We start from the raw sequence: 21,220 nt of genomic DNA on the forward strand, positions 1-21,220 counted from the left end.
TGCACGCGACACACGTGTCCATGGTTGAATGGCAGTCAATATACTAAGCAAGACTAAAAGCTTAAATAACTAGAATGTTAAGCAAATGGGCAAAAATGGCATACATATAGATAAATACGCTAGTGTATGTGTGCATGTGTGTGCATGTGTGCGGTTACAGACAGTTACAGACACACACACACACACACACACACACATGCACATGACATATGGAAACTTACTTGAAAGCTCGCCGTTGGAAGTAACAGTTGTTGTTGCTGTTGCTGTTATTTGCTGCAGTTAGTTTTGTTTTTGCTGTTGCTTTTGGTTTTTATCAGGCGCACTTTTGCTGCCGCTGCCGCTGCCGCTGCCACTGCTGCTGCTGTTATGGCTGTTGACTCTAGTTGACCGCATGAATGAAAGCGAAGCAGAGCAGACGCACGAGCAGAGCGTCACACACTTGTTGATTTCCTTCCTATTTGTGCTTTTTTCATGGTTCGTCTTTATAATTGAAAGTTGTTGCTGACCTTTTTTGTTTTTTTTTTTTTTGGTTTTTGGCACTCAAATTGTATTTTACACGCTCGCTCACCCCTATTTCTTATTGCTGTTTCTTTGTTTTGCTTTGGTTTTTTTTTCTTATAATTATTTTTTTTTTATTATTATTGCACTTAAGCGGCTTTCGGTCGCATAATTGCCAGCCTTACTGTTGTTGTTTTGATATTCATTGTGTATATGTGTGTGTGTGTGTTGTGTATTGATGCTGCGCGCCAATTAAAGACGTAACGGCGAACACTTGCACATTAAAGTGATTTTTTTTCAGTTGCGACTCTGTCGCTGCATATTCATTTATATCAATCAAAAACGCTATGTATTTGTTATTGTTTTTGTTTTTGCTCGTTCTCAGTGCGACGTCGTCACTTGAACTCAACTAAGGCTTCTGTCTGCAACGGTCGCCAGCGACGACAGCAACAAGTCCCATCGAAGAGAGAGAGAGAGAGAGCGGCATGCAGTTATCACTTGGTCGCTCGCTCTGCCTCTCTTTCTTTGGCACGCTCACATCAACACACTTGCACACAGCTCCTATGCTCACACACACATGCGCCCAGCAGAAACGCCGCTGTCGCTGTTACGTATTTGTTTTTGCAAAAATCAAACAATATACATATGTACATTTATTTTTGTTCACTTTCTTGTTAAAAAACACGTCAGAATTGCAAAAAACGCGCGTGCTTGATTTTTTTAAAGCCAATATTTTACACACTTTGCATTATTTAAGCGGGGGCCCGCCGCTGGCAGTGGGTTGACTGAACCCACTCACACTCACACACACACTTGGGTCTACTGGGCTAGACGGGGCACAATACGTACCAGAAACGAATGCGAGCAATGGGCGACTGAAATCAAAGTGGCAAAATTGAACGACAGCGCGAATCGGTTGTAGAATGAGGGAATGCCAAGAACGCAGCAACTGTCAGGCAGGCGAAACCAGATTTGAAGGGAATCTCAAACGCTTTATAAAATTGCCGTTTTTATATTTTTTACCATGTGCGTTTTAAAAGAAGCTACGCAAAAATAGCAACAAAGCACAATTTAACAATATTTGTGCAGAGAGTAAGATAGTGGCGTTCGCTCTCTCCCTCTCTCTCTCTCTCTCTCTCTCTCACACACATATGTTGTGTACAACTCGCGAGTGTGTGTGTTTGGGTCACTTGTCACGTCTCATAGTGCGCCACACTGTGGGCGGTTGATCGAAAGTGAGCGTTGCCAGCTGTTCAAAAAATGCCCAAACAAAATATCGATATAACAGCAATCGATATCAGCATGTGACCGTACAGTGCTGCTGCAACTGTAATTTACAAGTGCTTGATCGGATGCTCGGGCTGCCAACTAGTTGGTGAACGGCCAATTGGCGCTTGGTGTATAATCTGGCAGCGCCGAACAGTGCTGTTAAACATTTCCATGTGTTAAAATGCCTTATAACTTTTTAATTGATATCAAAGTGAATATTCTAAGATATGTATGTATATAAAAGGGATTTACATTTATGTTAGAAAACTTGTTTATTGAGATATTTTTGCCTGCGAACTGGGTACAGTGGGCCACTAAATTATTATGTATTTTAAGTATGTGTACATGGTTTTATTCTCACTAAATATAAAATATATTTGAATTCTTTACTTACATTTAACACGCTTCTCATACGAATATTTATATTTATAATATTTACAGTTGTTCAATTTAGCACATCAACGTGTACAATTATGGTATGTTAAATAAATAATAAATTAGCATAAAGCATAATGCTTTCCGTTGTTGGTTTGAAATGCGCTTCCTGGGCAACGACATATTTCATTTACACTTTTACAATAATTATGGTATATTACGTATTTGTAGATATTATTTTAAATAAAGCATAGTGGGAACAGTAATGCGTAGCAAAGTTTAGTACAGTTTGCATAGCATAGAATTTGGATTAGACTTAAATACAATTAAGACACACTTGTTAAGTAAATTTTGTTTAAAGTTAAGACGTTAAAAAAAAAAACAAATATATAAATTGCACTAAGTATTAGATTTAGCTTAGAATTGTCACGGGCTGCAACTGAAACAGGTACGAATTTAGCAGCGCTCGCGATTGTTATACGCCTGCACCTTGGCCACGGTGCACTCGAGCGCCGCCTGGATGTCATTGAATACGGGCACACCCTGCCGCTTGGCCAGATCGATGAGATACGAGCGTCCCCGGTTGTAGTCCTTGATAGCCGCCACCGTTAGCTGCAAGCATTCCAAGTCAATTCTTAATCAGGTCTTTCAAACATATCGGCAATATATATATATTTATAGATATATGAGGCAGGACTAAGGACTAAGGACGGGATAACATAACTTAATTTTATTACAAATACTAAACTAATATTTTTTTGGTTACTATTTACAGCTAATCTGAGCAAATTAATATATATATATTTCATGTTTATTCAATTTGTCTATAATTTTTCTCCTAGCTTTTCTTTTTTGTGGCCTAAAATTGTTTACCTTATACTAATTTGAATTATTATCAAATATTATATTATAATTTTGTATCTTAATATCAGCTAAATCCAAGTGAATTAATAAAGAAATATACGAAAAACACAGAACGCATGGAAACATCTATATTGTTGATTTAAGGAAACAATAATTTGGAATGAATTTATCGGCACCCCGACAATCAAATACCCCTGCAAGGCCTAAGGCAGTTGGTATTAAGAAGATTCTGCTCCCAGTTGGAATAAAGCGAAGCCTATAAATACGAGGATATCTAGAAAGCCACAGTTTTCAATACAAAAGCCCATGCATATGCTCGAATATAATATCAGAAATATCACTATCGGATGGCCGACTTCCATGTGCACTTTTTGGCAAGCTTTATCAAGATGGCCATAAAACTGGTTGGCTACTTTCCATGGAAAATAAATAATCCAATCACTATTCGCTTTATCTGATTAATATTGCTAAAGAATTTGGAGTCAAGGACTACTTAAATTAAATATCTAACTTAAAGATAAAGAAAATTTTTTTTAGAAAGTACAATAATAAACTTTGCATTAATTAATATATATTATGTTTACGAAATTCCTATCTTTAAGCTCAAACAAGTGCTATTTAAATTCTTTCGAAGGAAAAATTAAAATTTGTCTCAGGTTTTGGTCACAAAGAGAATTTCCCTTATATTCAAGATAATTTTCGTGTTCTCCTACCTTTTCACCGCCCAGCACACAGTCCTCGGGCAGCATTTGTACGGCCAGTACCACGTTGTACATAAGTCCGATGCAGTGCGCCGCGAGGGTCATCGGGGCCAGGGAGCGCGTCTCGTTGGTGATGACAAAGAGCAGTACGCGGCTGGAATCCAACAGAGCCGGATTGTAGAGACTCTGGCGCACGGCCATGGGCGGCAGGGACCAGCTGAGCGATTCCTCGGCAACGGTGAGCTCCTCCTGTTCCTCCAGCTGCAGCTGATTGCCGCGACACTTTCGGCGCGTGCGCACAAACGAGCGCTGCTGCTGCTGTTGCTCCTGCGGACGTGCTGTGTCCTGAGTGGCGGTTGCTCCAGCCGTTCGCTCCTGCGTGGATAGCTGCTGCTGCTGCTGCTGCTGCTGTATGCTCTCGTGCAGCGCGGGCGTGTGAAAGGTGACGCCCTTGGCCTGCAGATAGGGCGCAGCCAGCTGTTGGCGCCATTTGGTGCGCAGGACGCAGCTGCCGCCAAGATAGACATCGCGCAGATCCAGGCCGGAACAGCACAGAGCATCGCCGCCGCTGGCTATGGAGCTGCTGCTGGAGAAGACCGAATCATTCGAATCGCTCTCCTCCTCCTCCGTCGTGGCGTGCGCCGGCGTCGCATTACTGCTGACAGCCATAAACGGTTTGGTTTCTATCGTTTTGGTGGTGATTATTTCAGTTGTTTCAATCGATTCCACATTCAGCATTATCTGTGGCTGTGCTTTTTTACCTAATGCCGTGCTGCTGCTTGGCTGCGGCGACGAGGTGCCGCTGTCCCGACCGCGGCTCAGCTGCTCGAACAAGCTCTGGCGCTCCAAGTCGTGGCCAATGCCGCTGCTGCTATTCGATGGAACGCTGGCATTGCTCGAGGTGCGCGAAATATTCTTGCTGGCCGCGTAATAAATGTCCACATCAGGAGCTGTAAAGGCATTTATGAAGGATTAGTTAGAGTTAGGATTTATATAGGCATGCTCTCACCATTGGTAAAGTAAACCTGCGGCGGTGGCACATTCGTTCCTTTGATGGGCGAGATGCAGCCGCTCTCGTGTATCTCCTGCTGCAGCACCGACAGGTACGCTGAGATGACACAAAACAGATCGAAATCGATGAGCTCATGGTTTGGCATGACGGACGTATTGTGGCAATTTGGCTGTCGAACTGCCTTCTTCTCCTCGTCGTCCTCCTCCTCCTCCTCCGCCTCCTCCTCTAGATTCGCCTCACCTACAGCCTTTGTACTATGCGTTTGAAGCAGTTTCAATGATTCGCGTTGGTTGATTATTATCTTAGTCAGATTATCTAAATTAACTAAACTCTGAGCATAGCCTAAAAATAAGAGAGCACGTTTACACTGTTCCACAGTGAGTAGTTCGCTTTGGGGATTTACGCGATCAAAGGCTCCGCGTACGGTACTGTAAAGATAATAGAAGATCAATTAAATGAGTGGGAATTTTATAATAAATGCTTATTCTAGATTTGCGATTGTCTTTAAAGACTATTCAGTAACATTCCCAAATACACTATTTTAAATATTAAAAGCTTGTTTTGATTAAGTCTACATCTGCATTGTATCTAACTCCATTTAATGGAAGAAGGGAAAAGGCAGAAATAGTTACCATAAGTATTTGCAGTTTTCTCAATATTTGTTATCTGATTTTGAATACAGACTGTTGCACTTGAGTTTTCTTTCATGTAGGACTAAGGCTCATAAAAGTTTAGAGTACAGGACTTTATAAGAGGAAGCAAGGACTTCAAGCAAAATACTCCGTAATGCCAGTTGTAATCATCATAGAGAGCCCGGAATGCTTTATGCAAGGCAAAGTTAGATGAACATTCTTGAAGCAATAAAGGTGTTAGTCTAATAAGAACAGATAACTTTAACTGGCAAGTCGATTAGACTCTATTATTATTAAAGAAGAAAGATTAATTATCAAAAGTCTACTTGAGTATGCCGATAACTGCCCACGAGGAGCTGAGTTTAATAACAAAGCTAATAAATACAATTATATTAGAATATAACATTATTTTAAAAGATATATACTTTTTGCATATCACGAAAGCAAAATATTTATCCCAAAATGCGGACGACCCATCATAAAAAATAAACAAAATACTCACTCTAATATAGAAGATATTTTGGACGGTGGATCTCTGATGCCAGACAAGATTTCCTTGGTGCGCTGCAGACCAGATGGTATATTATCCAACACGGGCAAGCCGCGACGGGAGACCAGCTCCTTAAGTATCAATTGATTGCGATTCAAATCGAGGTATTCTCTGTAAAGGGAAATGGTTAATTTCTATTATTTTTGATCTACTTTGGAGGGGATGCTGGTACATACTGATGCGAAATAGGCTCGTTGAGGATATTCTGATTTGGTTTATACGGATGCAAAACCAACACCAGCTGCTTGCAGTTTTGACCCGCTATGTGTGCCGCCTCGATGGCACCAGCAGATGCGCGTGTTTCCGAATCCATGACAAAGAATAATACGCGTGCCTTTTCCTTGGCTCGATGCTCCAGCTCAATGAGATCTGGCGTCCAATCGGATACTTGCTGCAGTCGCAAAATGGAATATAGTTAATATAAAGGCTGTGTGGAAGAGTTTGGTTTACTTACAGGATTATAGAACGAAATGCCCAGCTCCTTGAGTGCGGGTATGGCGACATCCGCACGCCATGTGGTTGGATTGCATGAGCCACCGAGAAACACCTCTACGGGCTCATTGTTGGCATTCTTTTTCTTCTTGGTGTCGTCGACGCTGCTAAAGGACTTTGTACTGCGCAGCTCGGTGCCATAATTGTCCGACTTCTTATTGTAATGCATGGAGGCAGGTGTTGTGGTTGTGGTTGTGGTTGCGGCTTGCAAAGGCTTTTGCGTTTTGCTGGAGCCATCTGCCGCTTGGCTGGCATCGTCCTGCTGCTGCAGTAGAGAGCTTGAGAGTTGTTGGTACCTAACATCACAGAAGTTTGATGCATTCGACATTGTTGAGGCGCTAGTGGAGTAGACATTATGTTTTTATTGAAGTTTGTCAAATTTAAACTGCACCAAAACTCACCGAAAACGCTTCAAGTCCGCAGCAAGCACACAAAATTGTCCAAATGTCAAGCCGTTTTCCTGTCCCCGGCCTTTGCGTGCCACTTTCTTGGCCGTTTGCAGCATTTCGCAGACTGTTTCAAGAGAATTGAAATTATTCATTTTCATCTCCTTCATTTTCTGATTGTTACTTACTCTGCTTTTGGCTGGGATGAAAGCTTAGCTCGTGGAAGAGCTCCTGTGTGCGCTCGTCGGGCACCACATTGCAACGCGCCTTAGCTCTCCAGGCATTCAGAACTTCTCTGCAAGTGTAAGAAATGGGGAAAAAAAGTTATTGAGAAAGTCATGTAACATTTTATTTAGTCACGTTTGCCCATTGTTAATATTAAACAACCATTTACAACTTAATCCTACTTGCTTCTTCTACGCACACACTGTTGTCGCCTCTCTATGCAATTCTCAAGGCTTATAAATTTCAATTTGAGTGCGTGTATATAGAAAAGTTATATAAATTGCCTTTCCATGCCTCAAGTAAGTCAATATTTGAGAAATTTTATTGAATCAAACAAACTTTAAATAAAGGTTGTCTTATCACTAGATGATTAATTTAAGTTAGCAAGCACATTTAAATGACAGATTGTAAAATTGTAAAAAGTAAATACATATTAAATGAATTTTAGATTCAAGTAAAATCAAAAAGTCAATGCAGGAATAGCATTTTTACTACCTGTCTTAACAAATGCCTGACAACACTTTCCTTATATGTAGATGAGAATATCAATGAACGCGGCGAAGGACAAGAAACAACATGACTATAAAACAAAATTAAACAACGTTGTGCGTTGTAAGAAAAACAGAACAAACGCAAAAAAATGGTGAGCTATAAATGTTGAAGTGGTTTTCAATAGGAATCGGATGCGAAGCACGTTCCATGTTTCGAGAACACCAAAACGAGTCAAAATCGCGTCATATTCCGCGTTTAAGTGCCGAAACGAGAACTTGCCCGTAAAAAGAAAACGAGAAAAATCGTGCAAAACGCAAAAAAACAATGCATTAAAAGATGTGAAAAACTAAGAGATGAGCTTTACGTTATTTCTGTTGTGGCCGCTGTGGCAGCCTCCTTCATGGCAGTAGCTGCGCAGTCTGCTTCCGCGTTTCCTGCCACAGATTGACAGCAAGACACCAGCAACAACAACAACAACAACAACAACGACGACAGCGAAAACAACAACGGCAATTGCATCATTTGTGCAGCGAGCTGAAGAAATATTTTGTATATTGCAAATATTGCGCATACGTAGCGTGTGCCAGAGCAAAATATAGATATGTATATAGAGCTGTTATTAAATGCGCTTATGGGCGACTCAAACTGGGCAAATAATATTTCGCGACGCAGTTACTTGTTTTCCATTTCATTTTTAAATATATATATATTTTTACACACACACACAGAAGCAAGCTTGTGCTTGGTATATAATATGTTTTGTTTAATAATAAATTTTGTTTTCGTGAAATGGAAATCGCAAAAGTGATATCATACACAATTTAAATTGTAAAAGCAATTTCGTAAACAAAAACAAAAGAGAAACAATTTGTTTTCTTTGGTAACAAAAGTACAAAACTATTAACAAGTAAATTGTATTTCGAAACTCTTCGTCGTAAGCACATAATTGAATTGTAATCAATGAATTCTAAATGCACAGCCAGAAATAGAAATAATATATAAATGCACACATTTTATATATATATATATTTTGCTTTCAATTATTTGCCTTAGTCGTGCGCCTATTGAGCTACGTTCGGTGACTAAATTTAGTTTGCGTTCAACATTTTTGCTTCCTTTAATCCCACTTTGGGCATACAATCAGCCTTATCAGCTGCCAATGACAGCGGTCCGAGCAGCTGACGTCAAGTCCAGCGCTTCAATGTCGACCATGGCAAATTTATACATAAACAAATTAATAGCTAATTAAGCGCCAGCTGATAAACATAATGGGCAAATAAATTGCAAACGCAAGTAAAACGTCTGAAAGCTATTTAATAATACTTTCCAGTTGAGCTTTATTTGACGTTTATGTCAAAAGCATTTTGTCATCAAATCGCTAAATATTTTTATAACAATTCGCAGCTTATAAAAGTTAAGACAACACATTTGTAAACGTCGTTAAAATAAAATAAAGATTAGAAACAAATTGGAAATAGAGAAAAAAGCTCGACTTGAAAATACCTTCACTCTATTGAATATTTCAAACACAATTTGAGCGTACTAAAAAACGGCATCTTCTTAAATTTATTTGTTATTTATTTTGAGTTTTATTTATTGCTTCAACAATTTATAATTGTTGATTTAAAGTTGCCATAAAAAAGTACTTAGATAATAATCACATTCGAGTGTGTTTTGCTGTGCTAAAAATTAAATAATTAATGCGCCCGGATTTGCCAATTGATATAAATATTAATTATTGTCTCTTGACTTTAAATCATTTTATTCCAATTAGTTTTTAAAGATTGTAGTTTTTTTTTTTTTGAGGTTTGATTGCCTATCGATAGAAATATTGATAGCAAGACATTTGTGCAAATTCGTTATAATTTCAATTTGTCATATTAAAAATATTTATCAATTAATAATGTTTGGATTGCTTTAATGAAAGTATCTTTTAAAGTTATTGTATTTCCAAAAATATTTTATTATTATACTTTAGTTAAATAAACCAAATATTTAACATTTTTTAACTGGCTTTATTTGTTTATTATTATATTTGTTATTCAGCAAAGGCTGCTAAAAATAATTAAAAAAATATTAATTCCATATATTGAACTGCCTAAAAAGGTTTATATCAGAGGTATACTCCATAAACTAACAAGTAAGAGGTTCTAGTCGGGAGCTCCCGACTAGGGGATACCCTGAACCCCCTTCTGCCAACATCAAATGCATATATATGTTCTATTTTAGAAGCTATATGCCAAGTTTGGTAACTCTAGCTCTTATTATTTACCAAAATTGCCCAAAAAACAGGATATGGATATATCGATAGGAAACGGAGTAAGTTATCGATTATCGGAAACAAACACGATCTGCGCGGGAACTAGGAGCATCTACATCTAAAATTGCAGTCTCTAGCTCTTATAGGTTCTGAGATCCTTTGGCTCATACATATGGACGGACGGACGGACGGACAGACAGACGGACATGGCTAGATCGACTCGGCTATTGATGCTGATCAAGAATATATATACTTTATGGGGTCGGAGATGCTTCCTTCTGCCTGTTACATACATTTGGATTTTGCACAAATACAATATACCCTTATACCCATTTTTAATGGGTTCAGGCTATAAAAATTATGTTTATAAGGAAACATCTTAAATAAATTATTAGTCTCCCAAAATTGTGCATAGTTCGCACACGTGAATTCCTTATAAGCTGCCTAATTGATACGCATTCGATATACCCTGTTGACTTGACGCTAAGTTTGGGCATTCAAATCAGACTCAATATTACGCCCAATTAGCAAATATGTTGCGGTTGCCATTTCGGCTGTTGTTTTTAACTCTTTTTTTTTTTTGGTTTATGGTTTGGTGACAACATTTTTATGGCTGAACAAACTAGTCTCGTTGTTTGCAGCTACCCACACGAGGTAAATATTAAAAAAAAAAAAAAAACAACAAATAGAAAATTAAATTATAAGCTATGCTCAAAATGTGCCACAGAAAGGCAAAAAAACAAAAAACAACAAACTCGAAAAAAATGACACATGTTGAGCAACAGCTAAGAAGTGAGAGAATTGCAAATGCAAATGGGGATTATGTCATTGCCAAGAAACTGAATGGCAATAGAGATCCGAAGGCGGCCAACAAGTGCAGGCTGGTCAAAACTTGTCTAGAGAGCAAAAGAGATGGCCAGCGAGAGTGGGGGGGTTGGGCAGGGAGAGAGATGCCAATTACATGACTGCATCATCGCGGCAAAGCCCAGACAACATATGTTGCCCAACAAGATGGCACTCCCACACATTTACAGGCGAATAGACCAAAGGGTGAGAGGGGGTTGACGACTCTTGGCAACGCTCAAGTGTTGGCCACACTAAATTTGGCATTTTAATGAGATGGGGCTCTATTTTTGGGAGCGCTTTCCGTCTCGATCTCCATTCCGATCTCGTTTTCGTTTGCCGCGTGGGCTGCTGCTGCAGGTTGCGCCATCAATGTATTTGGGTTTCGGTTCTTTTATTTGAATTTTTTTTAACGGCAAACAGACGCAACAAATTTGATGTTTTGTTTACAAAAGTTGCGCAGAATTCACGAAATACACGTATTGCTCAGATGTTGAAAGATTTCCGGCATAGCACACACTAAATGAGGAAGTGCAATATCGGAGAAGTTACTCGAGTTTGCGTGAAATGCAGCCTCTTCTTTATGTCTCGGTATTTCGAGTATGTTTTTATATATATGCGTCAACATTATTTTTGAAGCACTGTATATAATTAGAGAGTTCTTCTTCTATACAAAATTTGGCCCCTTCTACACTGTTTATTATTTTTAGGAATCCGTTTACATGTGCAGCCACCTTTTTTGCCTCAAGCGCTGTATATAATGTATGAGTGCTTCTGCTATAAGAAACGTGAACTATTTTTCTAATACCCTGTATTTTTTATTATTTATGCATACACATATGTAGCAACATTTTTGCCTGAAACATAAGCATTTATGTCTGAAGCAGGGTATATAATTAACGAGATTTTTTGAATAAAAAATATGAACCCTTTCCTTATACCCTGCATTTTTGTTTTACGTTAAAAAGCCTGACACATTTCATAAGGAGAGTTTTGATGGTCGCATAAGTACCCTGTTTTAAGAAGCGTAAGTATGCATCTTCTGTTATACCCTGTAAGGTTTTCTTACTGCTTTCTGTTTTCTGTAAATATTAATATTACAGTAAATATTTGATTTAACAATCTTCTACCCTGTATTCGCTGAGCTTGATAAAGATTATATATTAAAAGTCTGTTAAGTACATCTCACTCATACTTTACTTTGCTGATAAGTATAGGATAACTGAATGTCGAGCATTCTGTTAGTTTATAGCACTATTTACTTGGTTTTTACGGTGGTTTCGATAGTATGCCGGGCTACTGCTACTGTGATTCACGGCTGCGTGATGAAATTCTGTACGCAGTTCTAAGAACTTGACATGATGAGCCAATTTGCCCGGCCCCCATCGGGGACGGCGGTTGTGGTAAACAAGTTTTTGCGTTCTTCTTCAGCTTTATTTTTTTTCGTTTGGTCTTGGCTAAGGCCCTGCATTCATAAACAATCAACAGTGGGACAGATACGATAATAACGCGCAATAAATAATAAACGAGAGCGGGACAGAGAAAGTGAGATAAATATCTGTAAAATCAGTTTGTAAACAACAGGTACGCCAGTTTACCGGAAATAGGTAGAAATGGTAAGAGAATTGTCTGCAGATAAGCTCCAATTAATATATAGACATATATGTTTATATAGGACACATTTGTGTGTGTGTGTGTACATAAATACATACATACATAGATACCTATATTTATATATATATATATATATATATATATATATATATATATACGTATGAGCTCTACGTGCTTCTGATAGCGTGGCCCTTGGCGACAATTTGTGAATCAGTTGAGACAGTCTATAAGGCAGTATATAGACCTCATATCGCTGCGATAAGAAATCTGCGGAAATACAATCTTTGGCGCAGATCTTTTGTACAAACCAAAGACGTCACATATTTCGTATTTAACAACTTTACAATGCCATATTTAAATTGGCATTAAATTTATTTATTTAATAGACTCCAGACATGCTGATGATCTGTTCATTAAGTGTTTTCTTTTTATAGGCGAATTACTGTAACTGTTTAGCTAGCTTTAAGTTATACAACACATCATTTACATGATCATAAAGACTATTAACTTTTTCAACGTTAAATAACGCGAGTCATTCACCCAACTCAGCGAACGATTAAATATCTCTTCGTGATTCTAATCAAATTCAACAGTTAATTAATTTTATCTATTAACCGTAAGTGTTTTTCCACTTCAGTAGCTCTTCAATTGCAATATTATCTTTTATCTTTATTAATATTAAAAAGTAGTAAGCAATTGGTTTATTATATTCCGGATAATAAGCTGAGGCGGCGCAAGCCCTTATCCGCATAGAAGAGGTAAATGAACAGACTTTATGCGCTGTTATCCACAAAGTAATAAATAATGCCTTATCCGTTGTTTCACTGGATAAAAAGCTTAGTTACTTCAAGCCCTTATCCGTATAGTAGATTGAATCGATAATAGAATTATCTCGTGTTATCCAGTTATTGCTAAATTTAATTATCATTTTCTGTGTAAAGATCTGGCTTTTAAACAATAAGACATTATCCGCGATAATGCATGGCTTAAGTTAAATAAATTTAAACAAATCCCAATCTAAAACCTATTAATCCACTGCTAATAAAGCCCATTCATTAGAGTATTATGCACAATTTAACTATGACGCACAAGCACTCAAAATACAAAATGCGTAGCTATATTAAATGGTTTCATCTTAAATTTAAGCTTCCAATGATACTCAAATGACTAATACCCTGAGAAAGTCGATAGAATCAATTCATAAATTTAAATACAAACGTCTGGCGTTGACTAAACGTCATATAAATCATCGCATGACTATCTTCGGGCCTTATTCGCGTCTATCCAAGCATTCGCTCAGTCAGTCAAAGGCCTTAATCCGGCAACGATCAAACAGTCATAAAAATACATATAAACGAATGACAAGCAAATCCTTGATTATAAATAAAAGCCCCAATTTGTTAAACGTACAACAAGCGGATAAGCTGTACAAATGTCAATAGGAAAATAAATGATAACATTTGTGGCTATCCGAACAGCTTGTTTCCACCGGATAAGCGCGCAATGTCATAAGTCAGATCTACCATAATGCTTAAGCTAAATGGAAACATCCGCAAATGATAAATTTACATAGACGAAAAATATGTTACTGCAAATGCAATTATCTGTTGGCCTGGGGCCAAGTCAAATGACGTCGCACGAAACCTATTAAATACATATAAAAAAAAAATTAAATATTATCAAGAAGAAGAAAATAAAATAATGCAACTGCATAAATGATTTCATTGACCCACGCGCGAGTGCCTTACAAATGAGTAATAAACAATTTCCGAATGCAATTAAGCAAGAGACAAATGTACATTGAACTTTAAATGACGCTGATGAGCCAGCAGACGATGATGATGATGAAATTCATGATCATCATGTCGGTGATGTCTGATGTTGCATGTCATACCAGAGAGTCAGACAGAACGAAAGATTGGGTGCGGGAGCTGCAGAGCGCAAGAACTATAAACAATAGGCGCCTAAACAAATCACTGAGCACACATTTGCATTTAACAGCTTGTAAATTAAATCACCAAGCACACACACACACACACACACACACGTACACATGCACACGCACGCACACACGCCCGCCCTCTGAGCAAAATATTTGCATATAAATCTGCAAAACAACATGCCGCTACACATGTCAAATAGCGCTGAGCTTTGGTCTGCCTTATGTAGATGAAGATTAATCAGCAGGCAGCTATGTCAGTTAGTAGCTGGTTGCAGTCTGCTCGACTACGGCAATGCCCTGTAGGAATTTATTGATTTTCAATTTTATTAAAAAATCAATTGTTATTTTGTCACGAAATATACACGAAACGCTTTAGTTTTTAAATAAAATATAACATTTAAATGAAAAAATTAGAAAATTGAAATTGTAACACTGAATTTTGATCAACAATACGAAATGCTCTGTAGAGTAGTTGTGTTTATTTTGTTCAAAGATTTTATATTGGCAAAAACCTAATATGTTGCTTTTTTTGTTAGGGAAATAAGACTTATTGCTAACATGGAAAAAAAAATTGACTAATATTAATTCCGACATGTTCGTCGGTTGAACACAAATGTCTTTAATATATCATCATAATGTTTTAGATACAGGGTATGAAAATCATTTGCGTATAAGAAACAAAAATGAGCAAGAGGTGTGTTAAATTTGTTTGCACAACACTCGTGGCGCCCGGGCTACAGAGCTACAGGTAGTCAGCCGCCCGCCGCCTGGTCAGTTCACAGTTCCCAGCCAGGTTGCAGCTGCTCGACGACGCCGCCGACTCGTTTCAATAAAGTATCAACACACGCACGTACACACACACACACAGTCACTCTCACACAAACAAACGCTCACAGCCAAAGCAATAATCGATGATGAGGTCATAACTAATAATAAAAATGACGCCGCTCTGAGAGCAGCCGCGAGCAAAGCACATGGCAAAAGCCATAAGAGCAAAGAGCACTAATGAGCACAAAAGCAACTTGAGGAAATAGCGCAAAGAACTTTACACGCTCTCTCGCTCTCGCTCTCGAACAGCCTGGGCAGTCTGGGTGCTCTCCAACTCACTAGAGCGGAATTGGCCCAACAGCTGTTTTTGGTGGGCCCGCTTTTGAGGCCAGGCACAGATTTTTGTTAACACCTTCACTTAAGAACGCCTCATATTTATATTTATTTAATAATTGTCGCAACTTTGTCGTTATCACATCAATGCTTGGTCGCAAACTGACGTCATGTCGTTGCTCTTTGAACTTTCGAGCATTTATCGCATATCTCTTAGAGAGATTGCGGTCTCTTTCGCTGGACACAGCACTCTGTCAATAAATCAAACTCTTAATACCCTAATGGGAGCCTACGAGAATTGTTTGCTTGACATAAACGTCTAAAAGATATTAAGGTAATCAATTGTACTGATTGAGGGTACGTGTGGCTATGGAATTTTATCTTCCTAAATAGTTTGGCAATATTGTAGCTGAGACAAAGCATTCGCACGAATGAAACAACCGAAACAAATATCTAATAATATTTTTTTAAGATTGTAATAATATTTTATGTTTTTCAAGCTTATTAAAAGCTTATAAACTTCAAAACTCTTTGAAAGAAATAAGTCTAATCTTTAACGATTCAGAAATTATCAAGGCATATTGAAATCTATGGAACTCAAAATCTAAATTTTTAAAGCTCAACTGCAAAAAGCAAAAAAAAACATAATCTAAGAAATACCATCTCAGGATTTCAAAAATTGTTAGAGGTATTACCGATGGTTAAGTATGGTTAACCATACTACCCAACAGAATAATAAATACACAGTATGTTGCTCTCATCATGGATATCTTATCAAGTGGAACAATAGTTCTTATGAGTATGCCCGAACTTAATAAGTATCTAAACATTTATAAGCCGCAATCGGTTTGTCAAAAGAGCTTGTCGTTGCTTTCAATGAAACTGGAAATAAGTTAACAAAGGAAAGCCTACCTCAAGTAAAGCCCATATCTGCTTGAATTGGTTGTTTATTTATAACGCTGCCTTAATGCGAACCCCCATACTACGACCGTCTGGCAGATATCTATTTAAAGACAATCAAAACATGATTCCAACTTGGGGGGGCATTACTTTCCCCCCACACCAAGACACGATAGATAGCTTTGTGGTTATTGACACAGAGATGACTATCGCATTAACAAAAACATTATAATGCTGATAATGATAATGAAGCAGACGACGATGATGATCATTGTGTAGTTTTCTTTCGGGTTCTGCGCTTTGTTTAGACCATGGCGGCATGTCGTTGTCCTATAACCTTTTCGGCTTCAATTTAAAAGTGACATCAACATTTATTTTTAAGTTACATACCGAATGCTCTTTCACTCGTTAACATTTTGCCTGGTCTTCATATATATATATTTGTATATAACTTTTTTTTTTATATATTTTTTGCTTTTCTTATTCGTTGCCCATTTTTGTATTTATTTGTGTGCCAAAAATTGTAGCGTAGCTATGATATCACTTGGCAGTAATTTGTTATGTTTTTGTTTAATTTTTCATTTCTTTTTTTGGCCAAAGTATTTTTGTTTAGAGTTCCATCAAGGTAAAAGTACGTTTTTGTTTTTTTTTTTTTGTTGAAATGGCCTTTTGGGCTCTGCTTCTCTGCTTCTTACCCACTATTTGTCAATCACAACTACAATTCGAGCTATCGACAAGCCATAATCTAATCTAAACAATACCCCAAGAAAGTGCTGAGCTTTTTATGTCAGCTGCTCGAGCAGTTTTTTACTCGACCTTGATGTGCTATGAATTTGATGGTTTTTATACACTTTTGAAATATCATCGCAATGCTTTTGGCCAAACAGCTGGTCAAGCAGTTCGCTTCGTTTCCAGGAATTCGTTTTGTTTTTATTCGTTAAAGGACGTGCGAAAGCGTTCCCTGAAACAAACACAAATGCTTCAATCTCAACCATTTGCGCCCAATTTATGTTAAACAAACAAATGTTTTTATCGAAATGCTTTTCCATGTAAGCACATATTACCATGCATATATGTAGAATTATATGTGTATGCTACTGGGCACTTTTGCGGAAGTTTTAGAAGAATTCCAGAATTAAAAACTACAATTTTAAATGTGTTGCATATCTAATTTATATACAAGTTCTTCATTGTCTTTGTTTAAATAAAAATGCATCAGCTCTTTTAGGCCAATCTGACTCCAGAAGAAATTTTGACAATTGGTGCACCAATACGAAATCCGATATTTAAAAAATCTTTGAGTATTGTAAAAGAAATGTAATAAATATTTGATCAGTTAAGTCCGCTCGTGCAAAAGCTTATATTTCTTCAAGTATTGATGGATTGTTTTTAAATTAAAATTCTTGGGGCTGCCTGGAAATGGTTAGGCATAAGAAATTGATTAATTGTTCAAAAATGTAAATGTAGAGAAAGACTCCTAAAAATTGGCATAAATTGTGATCAAGATAAAGGGTTCTATGCTCTTTTAATGAACTTGAGAAATGTGCCCGGTTTTGGAATTCCCCCGAGAACCTGGCAACGTGTGGGTTGCAGAATTAACCTATTTTTTTATATTTTTGGTATTGTTCTTTAAATATTGCAAAATATTGCTTTATGCTCACAATCGTTTATATGTTGCTATCAAATCTATAATAAATATGTATATCACTTCTATAATATATATTTGAAATATGAATTGAAAAAATTCGAAATACTAAGAAATCTCTAGATAGACATAAATCGCAAAATACTTCTGCTTACCAAGGGAATAACTAGTTTCTGCTTCTCTTCTTAGTTTTAGGAAAAGCTCCCGCCTCACCAAGAAATTTGGTATAGTTAAGTATAGTTTAAATATTGACTATATATTTCATATCGAAATCTAGTTTTTAAAAAGAGCCACAAAAAATACACCACCTACGCGACGCGACGACTTGTTTGCATTAAAACATACTTAAAGAATAAATAAATTTTTCTTGTTTATATGGTATTTATCAACTTCCGGGCTGAAGGATAAGTGAGAACCGCGAGAACCGTAAAACCAGATACCAGTAATACGAGACAAGTACCGCACTTTAGAGGCGCACACGGGCAACTGAATATTGAATGCGGTTGCAGTGAATTATCGGGAAGTCGCAAACCCCTATAAAAACAACAACAACAACAACAAAGCCATGCAAAATGTGCTGAATGAAATGCCGATTAAAGTAGTAAAAATGAATTTTTGTCGTATTTTTTTTTTAATGGCGCACGAATTTTGATGTCATGGCAAAAATTGTATGTGCTGAGTAGCTGGGATTAGACATAGTATGTTTATGTAAGTATTTATAGGCATTACAAGGCATCGCTTCGATTAATATTGTGTTAAATTACTAATTAAGCGGACCACTCAAGCGAGATATAGAGAGGGGGCGAGAGAGTGAGTTCTTTCGCTCTCTCTCTCTATCTCTCTATCTGACTCTGGAGCAATGTTACGGCCTGTTGGCATTTGATGATGTCATGAATTATCGTTTTCTGATTGAAAGTATCGATAACGACCAGTCGAACCGTCGACCCGGACGACTGCCGACTGCCGACTCTGTCGGTTCAGAACAAAGCACCCCGTCAAACCCACAGATTGTCTGTCACATGCTACGAAATGAAGTTGTCATCGCCACATTTGGACGCTTACTCCCCCGTGGAAAGCAATAGGGGAATGTTGCTGGCTCGTATAAGGAGAGGGAGGGGGAAGGGGGGCGGGGGATACGTCAATTTCGATTTTAAAGCACGCTATATAGGCTCAACAATCTTTTGGTCTGCGTCTAGTTATGAGGTCAACATTTCAAAAATAAATGGGTTACATGTGCCAAAGAACCGAAACCGACAAATTAGTATCAACCACACTTGATTGTGTGTGAATGAAGTGTGTGCGTGTGCGTGTGTGTGTGTGTGTTAGTGTGTGGGAGCATCGATTGTGCTGGTCATATGCGTAGAAAGTTGGTTCTAATCACGAACCAACAACAAAATAATAAAGTAATTTGCGCAAGGTTAGTAAGCCAGTTGCTGCTCTACACAAATGTTTTCTTCTCATTTAGTATACCCTGCAGTTGGCATAATTTTAGAAGAGTTATTAGAGAGTTCTTGTCGCCTAAGGACTCATGCATAAGATGGTGACATATAATCTATCTTCTAGGCTGCAGTTTGTAAGCCTGACAAAAAATAGTTTATAACATGGTTTTTTATTTGATCTTAAATTTGGTTTGAACTGTGTGTTAGATAATTCTTCAACTTTTGTTGCATTTTTGTAAGGGCTAGAATAATTATTATGTTATATTATTGTAAGATTTTGGAAAAGTTTGTTTTTTCGAAAGTATGTTTCCGTGGAACACTGCTTTTCCTTAACTTGATGGATGACTGGATGTCAAAACGTCTTAAACGACAATTTTTTTTATATTTCTATTATTATTATATTTATAACTTTTTTGTTGAACATTTTGAGAATTTTGATACAAAAACATACATACATACATACAATATACATGTGTATATTTGCTTTGTAATTGTTTTGAATAAGTCAATTTTCTGAATTCCGATTTAACTAAAACTGTGTTATGAATGATAGGCAGAAGAAAAACTTTTTTATTATTTTATTCAGCTTTTTACATAAATATATATATTTTAAAATTGTTCGTTAAAGATTTTCTTCATAAGTATTACAACCTAACTAAGCTGATAGAATATTTCTCTAAGAAACGACTTTATTTGTTATAAATTTCAATCAGATTGTAGAGTTTACAGGGTAACTAGCAGAGTTTCTATTGCCATTGTCGGCACATTAATTGAATTGTTTTTTTCCAGCCATGTAAATGGGTGAAATGTTCAAAGTGAGTCAGTTGTGTGTGCTGCATGTGGATCGAACTCAGCTGTGCTCTGAGGTCATTTGCAAACGCAGCGTTTCAATTAAACGAGCATTTGTCGGAGTGGAAGTGAATGGGACAGGTGTATACAGGTATCGAGTGGGTGTGACACAATCAAGAGTCTAGCGGGGCAAGCTTTAAAGCTGTAATGACTAATAAGGGCAAAGTCAAAAGCTTCAAAGCGGCAGTCTTTTATTGTTCAATGCATAAGTCCAAGCCACGATCATGATCATAGAGTGAGATCATATGGGCAGACGCAAAGAATACAGTCACGCATTTTACATAGATTACTCATAATTTGATGCATGGTTGGATGAATAATCGACGGAAAGATTATTATAGACAGCCAGGTCAAGAGCCATCACTCCAGAAAGATTGAGAGAGATAGACAGAGTGAGCGAGGGGGAGAGATTCTAATACAATCATTTCATTGTCATCAAATGTGAACAACAAATTCTTGATGGGCTATCGGATAAAAACGGATAAGTTATCCAAAGTTTTACATTATACTAAAACCGAATTCAGATACATCTTTGACAGACAATTGCGCATTTTAGAGTTACTTATTATTATCTGAATTATCCGAAATGCTCAAAAAGCTTGACATCTCAGTGATTTTACAAAGACTACTCGAGCGAGGGGGAGAAATTATAATACAATCATTTCATTGTCATCGAATGTGAACAACAAATTCTTGATGGGCTATCGGATAAAAACGGATAAGTTATCCAAAGTTTGACAAAGTATTAAAGACCAGTGCACAAACCGTTTTGACAGTATAGCGCATTTTGTAGTTTCATATTATACCGGATACATTATCCGACTTATCCGAAATGCTCAACAAAATCAACATCTGAGCAATAATACCACCACTCCTTCAAATTTGCAGTCGCATTCAATCGATTGCCATGCCTTTAAGCCTCGAGAGCATTTAGCTACTGTCTTTAAACGGCATTCAATACTTTTGGAATGCAAAAATACTTTAAGAACACAATCCCATTAAAATAATAGAGCTTCCTAAACGTCTATACGTCAATCATAAAATGCAGAACAATCGCAACGGCTCAGCCAAAACTGACAGCAGCCAAATACGCCTCCATACGAAAAAATTCAATAAACTTTTTCGTTTTGA

The 21,220-nt window shown here is 37.4% G+C and overlaps 2 protein-coding genes across 6 annotated transcripts in view; both read right to left on the reverse strand.

Moving 5' to 3' along the window:
* LOC115763299 (transcription factor HNF-4 homolog) overlaps positions 1–307 on the reverse strand; it is a 28,096-nt gene extending 27,789 nt beyond the window's left edge. Inside the window, exon 1 of the mRNA XM_030705790.1 lies at positions 222–307. The gene's annotated coding sequence lies outside the window, so the exon portion shown is untranslated. The remainder of the gene's footprint in view (positions 1–221) is intronic.
* Positions 308–2,035: 1,728 nt separating this feature from the next.
* LOC115763026 overlaps positions 2,036–21,220 on the reverse strand; it is a 39,761-nt gene continuing 20,576 nt past the window's right edge. For 3 of the 5 annotated variants that reach the window (XM_030705430.1, XM_030705427.1, XM_030705432.1), the window contains 8 exons: positions 6,968–7,074; positions 6,795–6,906; positions 6,356–6,731; positions 6,078–6,292; positions 5,854–6,012; positions 4,717–5,147; positions 3,720–4,657; positions 2,036–2,754 (listed from right to left, as the gene is read on the reverse strand). In XM_030705430.1, coding sequence (XP_030561290.1) covers positions 2,599–2,754; positions 3,720–4,657; positions 4,717–5,147; positions 5,854–6,012; positions 6,078–6,292; positions 6,356–6,731; positions 6,795–6,906; positions 6,968–7,074 — 2,494 coding nt within the window. In that variant the 3' untranslated portion in view covers positions 2,036–2,598. Of the gene's footprint in view, positions 2,755–3,719; positions 4,658–4,716; positions 5,148–5,853; positions 6,013–6,077; positions 6,293–6,355; positions 6,732–6,794; positions 6,907–6,967; positions 7,075–7,860; positions 8,182–21,220 lie in introns of those variants that run through there. The other 2 variants (XM_030705428.1, XM_030705429.1) reach the window with 2 other exon arrangements.

This window comes from Drosophila novamexicana, unplaced genomic scaffold (genome assembly GCF_003285875.2).
Source record: "Drosophila novamexicana strain 15010-1031.04,08,12 unplaced genomic scaffold, DnovRS2.1 tig00000689-arrow-pilon, whole genome shotgun sequence".
Classification (NCBI taxonomy): Eukaryota; Metazoa; Arthropoda; class Insecta; order Diptera; family Drosophilidae; genus Drosophila; species Drosophila novamexicana.